The following is an 11,843-nucleotide window of genomic DNA, read 5'->3' on the forward strand; positions in this document are numbered from 1 at the left end:
GTTAGCTACTTTCATTATAATTATTTGTTTGTATTATTTATTTGTTACCTACTTTCATTATAATTATTTGTTTGTATTATTTAATTGTTAGCGACTTTCATTATAATTATTTGTTTGTATTATTTAATTGTTACCTACTTTGATTATAATTATTTGTTTGTATTATTTATTTGTTACCTACTTTGATTATAATTATTTGTTTTTATTATTTATTTGTTACTTACTTTCATTATAATTATTTCTTCTCCCGCATTGTGTAGGAACTTCAAGCACAAGCTTGGTATAATGCCAAAACCAAAAGCAAAAACAAATCATTCACCCGGTGGGAATGTTGGAATATTGTCAAAGATTGTCCTAAATTTAGAGTTGTCTCTGTCGGTCCAAAAGTTTTCATGAACAGCACCCTTTTACACTTTACACCCGATCATGCCTCGCATGTTCATGAAGATGACCTAGAAGAAGTGTCCGAAATGGCCCCCCTGAACAAGTGTCGGGGTCAACCCGTTATCCAATTAGGCCTCAAGGTAAAAAGGCTTCAAAGAGAAAAGGGAGTGCTTTCAAGAATGATTATGCAAAGTATATGGAAGAACTTGCTCGCCAAGGTGAAATGACTTTGGCGCAGGAAATGACGAAATTTGAGGCTGATAAGGCTAGATAGAAGGCAAAAGCTGCAGCTGCTGAGAGAGCATTTCAAGCTAATGAGAGGGAAAGATAGCTACTTAGGCAAGAAAAGGAACATGTTAGAGAAGAAAGAATGGCTCAACGAGATCGTGACATTATGAACACGCCTTTATAAGGAAAGTCTCCAAATTCTAAATATTTTTGGAAGTCGGAGAAAGTGGAAGTGGTGTGAATGAGGTGCGCAAGAGAAGCGAGAGCAAGAGGAGATGGTCCTAGTACGACAAGAGAAGATCATCCTAGCACGACAAGAGAAGATCATCCTAGCACCACAAATTGGTTAAGTGATGATGAATAGAGTACTTTTTGTAATCGGAGCCTATAGTTTTCCAATCATTTTGGGTTGTAATTTATTATTTATTGAATAGAGTACTTTATATTGTTTCCAATTTATTGAATTTAGTACTTTATTTAAAGTGAGAGTAAATTTATTTAATTTGGTAATTTATTTCAAATGACATAAACACACCAAATAAAATTACATAAACATACCAAATAATAAAAGACTCACTAAATGAACTAAAAAAACACACAAAATAAAATTAAATAAACACACCAAATAAAAACAAACACACTAAATGAACTTAAGTATCTTGAGTTTGTTTCAATTCCCACTGGTGCTCTGTCAAGTCAATTTGCCGGGTATTGTGCATATATGGCCTTTGAAGTGCAGTATATCTTTGAACGATCAATTCATTTTAATGTCCATCCTTTTCTAATGGCTCATGTTGCACAGGTTCTTCGGTGGTGTCATGAGCACAATATATACTTGTTCTTGAATTGTTTATCGTGTCTGGCTCATATTCATTAACGACATCATAATCGTACTCATCTTCCACAATCATGTTGTGAAGAATAATGCACGTCATCATGATGGATCGAAGCGACTCTACATCAAACATTCTCGTAGCACCTTTAACAATCGCCCAGTGAGCTTAAAGGATACCAAAACAACGCTCCACATCCTTCCTGCACCCTTCTTGACTGCTTGCAAAGTGTTTTTGCTTTGCACTTCGCAGACGTGACACTGTTTTGACAAATGATGACCACCTTGGGTAAATGTCGTCTGCTAGATAGTATGGCCCATCGTACATATGTCCGTTGACGCAGTACGTCACTTTTGGTGCATTTCCTTGCAGGACATCGTTGAACACTGGGGATTGGGCAAGTACGTTAAGGTCATTTTGAGCTCTCGGAACCCCGACAAAGGCGTGCCCAATCCATGTATCAAAAGATGTCACCACCTCCAAAATGATACTTTTTGCTCCTTTTTTGTCCCCATAAGTGCCTTGCCATGCACTTGGACATTTTTTCCACGTCCAATGCATACAATCGATGATTCCAATCATCCCAGGAAAACCTCACATCTCGGCCTTCTTCAGAAGCCTTTGCAAGTCCATGATAGTAGGTTTCTGGAGGTACTCTGCAATGTAGATAGATTCGATTACTCCGCAAAACCTCATAAAGGACTCAAGAATGATTGATTTCCCCATCCTCCGCTTGGTCTGCAGAATACACAAGCATTCGAGTCGCAGCAGTAATTTTTTGCTCATGAAGGACACCCATAGCACCAAAAGCATCTTTCTTTTGCACAAAGTAAGAATCATGTTTGCAAGCAGCAATCATGATTTTGTTGAACAAATGTCGTTCCATTCTAAAACAACGTATGAAGTACGTTTCAGGGAATGCACTGTTACGGACAAAATAATCGTCCAAGAGCTCCTCACCTCGTCGTTGCATGCTTCTATCAAGGTTTCCGGAACGGCTGGGCCTGGAGATCTGAGCCACAGCTTGGATGACTCAAGGGGAATGTGAGGCGCTGGCCATTCTTGCTTCGTCATCTCTCCTTCTAACACTCCTCATCCTCTTCTATCTCATTTTGGGCCACTTGGAGATTGAACATTCCTAATGATTGGTTAAACAATTATTCCTATTGCTGATCGATTTCCCACATCATCCTTGAAGAAGAAGACATTGTAAGAAGGAAGCAGAAACTATGAATAATGATACAAATTTTGATTTTGGTGAAGAATGAAGCAGAAATTATGAATAATGATAGAGATCTTAAGAAAATTGGTGTGAGATTTCAGAGGATGGATGATGGATTATATGGAGGATTCAGAAAGGATTAGGTTGTAGATAGTGCCACGTGGCATGCCGTCATTTGTTAAAAATCTGATCGAAATCTATTCTCAAAGATTCTGAAAAGGTAACGACATGTGGCACGACAGCATTGGATAAAAATCTTATCGAAATTCATCACAAATAATTATCTTTTCGGATAATGACATGTGACGCAACGAGAACGATTTAAAATCTGATCGAAATCTATCCTCAAAGATTCTGAAAAGGTAATGACACATGGCACGACGGCATTGGATAAAAATCTCATCGAAATCCATCACCAATAATTGTCTTTTCGGATAATAACACATGGAGCAACTAGAACGATTAAAAATCTTATCCGAAATTACAAATAAAATTATTTTGTATTCTTTAAAATAATAATAATTATAATATTTTATTGCCTAATGCCAAGGCTATTCAAGTGCAATGGTGAAGATGCAAAATGCAGTTACTGTTCATTAAGAGCAATTACTGTTTACTGAATGAATTAAATAGTGAATAACCTGAATTTCCCACGGTGGAGTTGCTCTTATTATTATTGTCTTTTTAAAAATAAAAAATTTATACCACGGGACGAGAGAAGACGACACAGCACTCCCTACCAACACGCTGCCTGCCCCAAAAGCCATTGTCCGCCCTCCTCCCTATTCAAACTAACATACCAATGGAGATCGTAGAAGTCAAGACCGGGCAGCCCTTCAAAAGAGCCGGTGGGCAACATAAAAAACTATCATTTAAATCAATATTTACTAATCAATCTATAACAAGATTTTAGAAAATGTTTACATCTCCAATTGAATCTGACCTGAAGAGACAAGGAACCGAATTTGGCTGTCACTGCTCGATATATTAGGATCTAGTACTTGCTGGTGGTAGATGTCGGCGGTGAGCGAGGAGACAGGCAAAGAAAATGAAAGGGAAACGGTGTCTTGCGGCGGCGAGGAGGAGGGTAGTACCCGCCGGCGGTGGGGCTTTTGGGTATGCGCCGAGTGTTCTAAATTTGTTATTTGTTACTTTTAATAAAACAAAATAAATACCTAACATTGTTAAACTGTAAAACACGTGTCAAGTGGATAAATAGGAGACATGGAAAGGAGACATAATCATGGAGACAGCGGATCTGTGGCAGGCCATGGAGCCACACCGAATTTACTTTCCCTTCGAAAATTTGGCATACGATTAACAATCTCGCAGCTCAAAAATGCCGAAACGCCATCTCTCCTACTCAGACGTCGAAGAAACCTCCGAGAACTCCAGCGCAGAGTCGGAGGACGCGAGAAAACCCATCAATGGCGGGAAAAACCCAGCGGGAGCAGTGTCGGAGTACGAGAAGCAGAGGCTATCGAGAATTGCAGAGAACAGGGCGAGAATGGAGGCTCTGGGTCTGCCTAAAATCGCTTCTTCTTTAATGGGTTCGGGCCCGAATGCGAAGAAGAAGAAGGAGCAGAAGAAGGGGAAAGCCAAGGTCTTGGAGGACGACGAGGACTATAGGCCTGACGAAGACCACGAGGGACCCAGTTCGTCTGGTAGCCGAGAGGAAGAAGCCATGGAGGAGGACGATGACGATGATTTTGTGACAGTAAAAACAAAATCTGGTTCGCGGGGAAAAAAGGTTAGTTCTTTGTGTGCTATTATTTGATTTGATGAATTCGTATACTTTCTCTTTGTTTCTTTTTGTTATTTTCTTCCTGAAATCTCATAGCGTGGACTTGTAACTTAGAAGGCATTAAACTGATTGGAACTATGGTACATTAGGTTTTATTTTTTTGAGAAAAAAAAATCAAATATTGTAAAGGAGCATGCCAATTGCCAATTTTTGGTGTTATTTTCACCGAGTAAAGAGATTTATGTGAAGCTTATTAAACAATGGGCTAAGGGCTAGTTTGGTGTTGCTGTGCTTTTAAAAAAAGTTGCTTCTGCTGTGGTATGGGAATAATCAACTACAAAAAAATAGATACGTGTTCGGTAAAATGTGTTTCTAAAACTGCTGAGGATTGATCCCCTCGAAACCAGTTTAATTGGGCAGTGCAGCAGCATGGATTAGTGAGAATTGGATAATGCACATTAAGTAGGTTTAGATTGGGTGTCATTTCAGATGCTGCATGACGGTTTTAAGATAGTGATAGTTGATATAAAGTAAAGGGAACTTCACTGTATGATTTGAGCAAGATCGAACGTTCTAGACTGCTTTGTTTCCTCATCATGTTTTGTTCCGCATAGAAATCCATATGTGGTATTGCATGACTTCTACTAGTTGGCTGACTTCTTGAATTTTATCCTTGTTGATTCTCTATCCTGGTGAAGAATAAAAGTTCAAAATCTAAGAAGGTTCTTTCCCGAAGCACTTTGAGTAACGATGACTGCATCGATGATGATGAAGCATTGAAGCATGTATGTGATAGTATCTTCTTAAACGAATATCATTTCTGATTGCTAATTGCTAGGTTTAGAATAATTGGGTGGATCATTAACCAACTGATACGATACTAGTCCTAGGTGGTCATACCTACTATAATTATACTCTTTTTGCAGGCAATTTCTCTTTCATTACAAGGCTCTGATGTGAAAAATGCTGATGTTACGGGAAGAAAGGGAAACCCTCAGATACAGGAAGATACAGGAAGGAGGAAGAGGAAAAATTCGGTGTGATATCTTAAGCAGAGTTGTTTCACGTTTCTCCTATTGTTCCTTAGCTGACTGCCCATTTGTGGGTTTTCATTGTCTGTATTCCACAGTTTGCTAGTCGGCTCCAGATGACAGAGGATGAGTTGATTTTGCACTTCTTTCAGTTTGATGGTAAGTTATGTTATCTCTGTCTTGGAGGGATGGGCTAAGCTACGCTCATAGTGGATACATTTAACGAGAGATGATGAGTAGTTGCTCATCTTCCTTTTATCTTCTCTAACGATAAATGCCCTACATGAACACAATCTAACTGCATTAGTAAAACAATATCAACAGAAAAGCATTGAAGAACGTCGCGTATGAAGCTAATAGTAGGAAGAAACACTAAACAATATAGTACGAGTTTCTGGGTTTTGTCTAGTGATTGACTGATGTTCAGGTCCCGCAGCATGCTATATAGTTGTATGGCTGTAGTGCTCTTATGTGAAGAGTCTTATATCCATTTGCTTAAGTCTTGCTTCTGTTGAAATTCGACATAGTGAAAGCAAACTTTGTAACAACTTGCATTTGGATCAAGCGCACTTGGGATCTGACCACGGTGGAGTCTTTGTTTCGTGTTCTCTTATTTCCACTCTGAAACTTGTGGCACATTCTCTTTAGTTTATGTATCTTCCACTAACTGAAGTTTGTTGTTTAATATGTGATCTACTCAACTCGTATGGTTTCGAGTATGTACACTCAACTCTTACCAAGCCAAAATAGAATGCACAAAATGTCCTTGACCTTGGCCATTGCTCCTGGCGTGCAGAGAAATGTGATGGGGGAATCTCTATAGCAGATATACAAAGATTAGCAACTACCCATGATTTTATGTGGAATAAGGAGGAATTGGCGGACATGATTCACTGTTTTGATAGTGATGGCGATGGAAAGGTCGGTACCTGCTGCTCTCAACGTTCTTAGCAGAGTTTAACCAACTTTTGTTTCGTCCTTTTAACATCTTTGGTAATTTTAGCTATATTTATGTATTTGCCTGGGCTGATGAATGTTATCTTTTGCAATGTATCGCAGTTGAGTCTGGAGGAGTTTCGAAAGATTGTTGTTCGTTGCAACATGATCAAAGAGCCCGAGCAGTCTTGATGAGTTTATACCGATTCTACACCAAACAACGTGTTTTAATTTGCATAGAACTACATATTGTCTTTGAAGATTGAAAGCAGATGCGAGATGTTTGTTAAACTCCGGTCTATGATAAGAGCTTGTTATCAGTTCATTTTTCGTATTACACTACTGCAATTCATTCTACACATGTTTTCCGACCCCATTTACAATCAAAATGATTCGTAACATTATTCAACACAAGGATAAAAGAACATAATTTTAAAGAAGGTCGCGGCCACAGAATGAAAGCTTTTAACTTCCATGTCAATAACAAAACCAGTTTTAAGGTGTCAACACCTACTCATACAATGAGAAAATGCTCCCGTCTGATGGACACGCATTTCGCAGTGTTCTCTAGTGTCGATACAGCTTAGTAATACGATATACAAAAGTTCCTTCTAATCAATCACACATACAATTTCCGGATTTTTCCCTTCTTTTTTTTACATTTCATTGTCCAACAACGGGAGTGCCCGGGGAATGTGAGGTGCCCAGTCATGTCTTCTTCAGAATGTACCCCAAAATAATGCCAATCAAGCCAACTAGAAGAACATAGATAAATGGAATGCCACCAGCACTCTTGTTGGCCCCGCGCCTCAAAACATCCTGCATATGATGATCATTTGGTTAGAATGGGATCCATATCGGTTAGCTACCATTAATTTGGCGTTAAAACTTCAGACAAACATTTTTTCGAGATTAAACATTGAAGCAACTAACAATATATCAGGGCACAAAGATAAAAGTGGAAGCATATTAAGGCACAATAAGGGAAATGTAATACATTAAAGACTTAAAAGAGGAGCACACAATTTAAAGTACTACAAAGCCATATTAATTTGGCGTTAAAACTTCCGATAAACATTTTTTCGAGAATAAACATTGAAGCAACTAACAATATATCAAGGCACAAAGATAAAAGTGGAAGCATATTAAGGCACAATAAGGGAAATGTAATACATTAAAGACTTAAAAGGGGAGCACACAATTTTAAGTACTACAAAGCCATTAAATACACTTCCAATTCAATCACATTCTTTTTCTTGTTAAACGTTAAAGACAAAGTTCAATAATCGCCTGGCAGAAAGGAAATCACTTTGGTTTTGTTAAAAACAGCAGATGTTTTTTTATTGGCAAAATGAACCTCTGTCTGACCTTAACCCGCCCCCGACAATTCACCTCACAAGGTCCAAATACGAAGTGAGCATATTGTGGGTGGAGGGAACTGCACTTAAGGTAAATTGCCTTTTTTTTCACTTTTGTCAAGAAAATTCTTCTGGAAGATAAAATACACTGGTATCTATAAAAAACTTTAGTAAAATCTCATAAACATATTGACAACGTAAATTTCTTTTGACAATGTTCTCCTTTTCTCTTCTTTGAGAGAAATATCAAACCCAGAAAGCTAGCTTTTTCACTACATATAATATAGGCCATTTAGTACTACGGTCTAATGGTATTCCTCTTCACTGGTAAGTAAAAGGTCTTAGGTTTGATTCTCGCCAAAGGCGAATTTGAATCACATTATTGCTAGCCCATTGTGAGGCTTAGCCCACTCCTCCACCCCCTTAGTGTAGATAATATCGTTTGTTAAAAAAAAAAACCAGAAAAAAACTATATATAATACAGAAAGCATCAGCGATGCTGTTTTATTAGTATTAGCACAAGTCGACAATCTCGTTTCACTTACACCTAGATGCTCACGTCTACTGAGATTTGCAACACAGCTTTAACATTTACAACTTCGCAGTAATACGATGTACCATAAATGGTTGGTTCCGAGAATTATCAAATACTGACAAATAAGATTTGACAAAACAGCTATATGTTGTTAAATCTTTAAACACCTAGGGTTCATGCAATTTAAAATATCATTAAGAAGCTTTCTAGATTTTAATAAGCTTTCTGGATTGTAATTAGTACACTAACTACATATCACTATTAAGCTCAATTAGCTCAACTTAGTAGTTCTAGTGAGGATTAAAGTCTTGAAAACTTCTCATGATCTTTAGTTATTTTATAAAGGCATCAGGTTAACTACCATGTTCCAGTCAGACATTAAAACGACAGAAACAAAAAGTTCCTCACCAGTTCTTGTTGAAGCCTGTTATTTTGCTGAATGGCAGAAATTTTCTCCTCAGTCAGCCTCGCAATTAATGTCCTTGCCTGCAATTACAAAATTATATTAACTACTGTGTACCGCCAACATCAATATTTCTGCAACCCCACAAATTCATTCCAGGATAAGAAACATCGTTCACTGTTAAAAAGAAGTCTACAATGTTGATTAAAGGACAATGGAGATCCAAAAATGGTTATCAGCAGCAGTGACTCTAAATGAGAAACTTGAAAGGGGTAATCGAGTTGAAATAATGCTCAAGCTCACTATACCGTATAGTTAAAAGGGCATTCTCCAAAAGGGATTTTTTTTTTCAACCTACACAAATCCAAGACTTGCAAACTACTTGAGCCATCATAAATTCTGAAATTATGACTCCCTAACTCAGTTTCTTGTGGAAATGGAGGGATTCATAACTGAGGAATGGTAACTAAGAAATAGAGCTTTATGAACAACAGAATCTAATGGAAAAGTAGCCAAGGAAGTCTTAGGTGTCTCTCCGCTGCTATACCCTAAAATATCTGAAAACAACTTCATAAGATACAACTAATCCACCTACCCTCAGGTCTGCTAGGTCATTAAAATGCTTTGCTATGATGATCAAAGGTGCATTCTGAAATCGGGAGTTCCATGAACCGTTCAAATTCTAGTGGATGCTAAACAAGAAAGGACACACACTTGTATGGCGTAGAAGTTTAAAAATGTTATGTTGTACTAGTAAAATAAACACATGCAAATCATGCAAAAACAACCAACATTAACTCAATGTTCAACACTCTATATACCACCTAGTTTAAAAATAAAAAGTATACCTCAGACGAGTTATCTTGATGCTCATGTTGCTCAGAGAAAGCTCTTGAAGCCTAAAACCAAAATTAATCATGAAATCGTAAATAATTTAATACAGTTAAAAGGCAAAAACAATTTGTTCTATTTCCATTTTGATCTATCAAGAAGTACTCACAGCTTTGAACTCAGAAGCTGCTGCACTCCCGTTGTCCACTGAAGCCCTGGGTGACGAACCTTCCTCTGAACCTTCGCGAACCGGCGATGGTGGCCGAGGCGGCGCAACATAGAGAACCCTCAATTTACACTCTTCAACATTATGCCCCGATTCCTTATTGAACTGAAATTCAACAAACACGAAACCCCAGTTGCGCAAACACAAGTTTTACATTTAGACAAGTGAATTGCATAAATATTTAGCAAAGTAACCTCCAAAACTCATACACAAGGCGACATAAAATCATAACATCTAATTACCATCTCTGCGGTGATGTCCTTTGTGGTAGTCCCGGGGCTGGCAACGACACTCTGAAGAAGGAACTTGTCCTTGCATTGCATATCCGAAGGTGCCTCCTTTTGCGCTTGCATTGTCACTAAACCCACATACAAATTTAACATGTCAACACATCGGGATACTGTAATTACACAAATAATTAGCAATTAAGCAAGATAATATAGTGTGGGAGGTATACCTATAACATCAGAAGTGGACCTTGGCAACACAACCCCAGTGTTTGGTCTAACACAATACTTTTTGGGATTTGTTGTTTTTACCTAAAACACCACAAAATTACACCAAAATCAAGATTGCAAATCTCTAACAGTCAAAATTGAGCAAACCCAGAAATTAACTTCTCTGGTGAAAAGTTAAAAAGGGTGAAAATTTAACCTTGAAAGCCACATAGTCATTGGTTTTGTTGGAGAGTTGCAGAGAGCAAGAGATCTGCTTCCTCAATTCAACTAATTTCGTTCGAATCAAAAGAATTAAATCCAAAAAGTGAAAGTAAAGTAATCAGAAACGGTAAAAATAAAAAACGCGGATCTGCAAGTAAAGGAGAAGCAGTTTAAGAGAGAGAGCGTACAGGGGAACTGGAGCTCTTGGGGTTCGATTCTGAGAAGCTCGCCGGTGCTCATATCGGAAGCGATCGGAGAAGAGAGAGGAGATGGTGGTTTTGCGGCGGAGATGAGCGGTTTCCCGGTGGCGGGGAGTGGTCGAGAAAGGGAGAGATTCGAATGATTTTGAGAGTGGTTTCCGAGAGAGATGGGAAGAGACAACGTGGGACTCTGTTGGGTTGTCCTCTCTTTTGGGTTTTTTTTTTCAGTGATACTCTGATATTACGTGTTATTTTTTAATTAAATTAGCGGTTGTTATCTAAATCTAAATTACAGATATTAAAAAAAAATAATGAAATTATTATTATACCTTTTTTTTTAACCAATATACTCTTTTCTACTTTTTTTTTTTTTTTAAGTACATCGACATTTGTACACTAGGAAGATGGACAGTTCAATTAAGCCACACAATGAACAACCTAATTTGGTATCGAATTCGCCATCCATGAGATTTGAACCTAAGACCTCTTACTTCTAAGCGAAGAGGAATATTATTAGAATGCAGTACTGAGTGACTATATTCTTTTATACTTAACTGAAAGAAAATGTTAGAAAAGAAAAAAAATGTGTTGCAGTCCTATTAGATTAGGAATGTAATTGTGTAAATCTGATCATATATGGGATATCCTTATGGGATTCTACCATATCTCTTAAACTAGATATTATCCTATTAGAGTTGTAATCCTATTAAAGTAAGAAATTTACCTTCCCTATTACTATAAATAAAGGCATTATGGGGTGAGATAATACACACCTCATAATTACACATCTCTTTTTCTCTCTACTGTTGCCGCACATCTATCTCTCTGTCCTTATTATACCTCAGTAAATTAGGCCTATAACATGTTATTAGCACGCTCTTGACGCTGTGCTAAAGAGAGTTTGATCTTCAACCAGGGAAGTATTACGTTTTAATCATTTTTTTATGATTAATTTATTGACACACCCCAACCTGGGAAGGTCGAAGCATGCTGGCCATCACCGTGAGGTGACGTAACCATAAGGGTAAGATGAGACAACACTTAAGTTGTAAGAAACTTTAATCATTTGCAATAACCTAACCTAAATTAACTTTCCTCAGTCGTAAGTGAGGAGAGACACTGTAGCCAAAAAGATCGCCAGCAATTTGTTGATAAATTGACAAGATCAAGATATCATAGTTTTGCAATACCTTGCAAAAATTTTAAGAACTCGCGAGAAATGTGAATACGTATGTACTCGCAGGTGCGTGGGC

At 37.8% G+C, this 11,843-nt stretch overlaps 2 protein-coding genes across 3 annotated transcripts; one reads left to right on the forward strand and one right to left on the reverse strand.

Annotated features, from left to right (window-relative positions):
* The first annotated feature begins 3,910 nt into the window (after positions 1-3,910).
* On the forward strand, positions 3,911-6,703 carry LOC103419660 (calmodulin). 2 transcript variants are annotated; one of them, XM_008357758.4, is made up of 6 exons: positions 3,912-4,417; positions 5,110-5,196; positions 5,338-5,448; positions 5,541-5,601; positions 6,239-6,363; positions 6,502-6,703. In XM_008357758.4, the coding sequence occupies exons 1-6, from the start codon at positions 4,007-4,009 to the stop codon at positions 6,568-6,570; spliced, it is 864 nt and encodes a 287-aa protein (XP_008355980.1). In that variant the 5' UTR covers positions 3,912-4,006; the 3' UTR covers positions 6,571-6,703. The 2 variants fall into 2 exon arrangements, with proteins under 2 accessions (XP_008355981.1, XP_008355980.1); XM_008357759.4 differs by lacking the exon at positions 5,110-5,196 and having other exon boundaries at positions 3,911-4,417.
* A 92-nt stretch (positions 6,704-6,795) lies between these two features.
* Positions 6,796-10,842, reverse strand: LOC103419661 (vesicle-associated protein 1-2-like). The gene is made up of 8 exons (XM_008357760.4): positions 10,579-10,842; positions 10,386-10,456; positions 10,189-10,270; positions 9,974-10,089; positions 9,675-9,836; positions 9,523-9,573; positions 8,680-8,757; positions 6,796-7,197 (listed from the first exon to the last, which is right to left on the reverse strand). The coding sequence occupies exons 1-8, from the start codon at positions 10,628-10,630 to the stop codon at positions 7,087-7,089; spliced, it is 723 nt and encodes a 240-aa protein (XP_008355982.1). The 5' UTR covers positions 10,631-10,842; the 3' UTR covers positions 6,796-7,086.
* Positions 10,843-11,843: the final 1,001 nt, after the last annotated feature.

This window comes from Malus domestica, chromosome 02 (genome assembly GCF_042453785.1).
Source record: "Malus domestica chromosome 02, GDT2T_hap1".
NCBI classification, from domain to species: Eukaryota; Viridiplantae; Streptophyta; class Magnoliopsida; order Rosales; family Rosaceae; genus Malus; species Malus domestica.

Excerpts from the sequence above, each read along its gene's own strand:
- LOC103419661 (XM_008357760.4), bottom strand. The coding sequence starts at position 10,630 with ATGAGCACCGGCGAGCTTCTCAGAATCGAACCCCAAGAGCTCCAGTTC. Across the intron at positions 10,457-10,578 it reads CCAAGAGCTCCAGTTCCCCT|TTGAATTGAGGAAGCAGATC; the intron begins GTACGCTCTCTC and ends GAACGAAATTAG. Across the intron at positions 8,758-9,522 it reads ATCAAGATAACTCGTCTGAG|GCAAGGACATTAATTGCGAG; the intron begins GTATACTTTTTA and ends TTGTAATTGCAG.
- LOC103419660 (XM_008357758.4), top strand. The coding sequence starts at position 4,007 with ATGCCGAAACGCCATCTCTCCTACTCAGACGTCGAAGAAACCTCCGAG. Across the intron at positions 5,197-5,337 it reads ATGATGAAGCATTGAAGCAT|GCAATTTCTCTTTCATTACA; the intron begins GTATGTGATAGT and ends CTCTTTTTGCAG. Across the intron at positions 5,449-5,540 it reads GGAGGAAGAGGAAAAATTCG|TTTGCTAGTCGGCTCCAGAT; the intron begins GTGTGATATCTT and ends TGTATTCCACAG.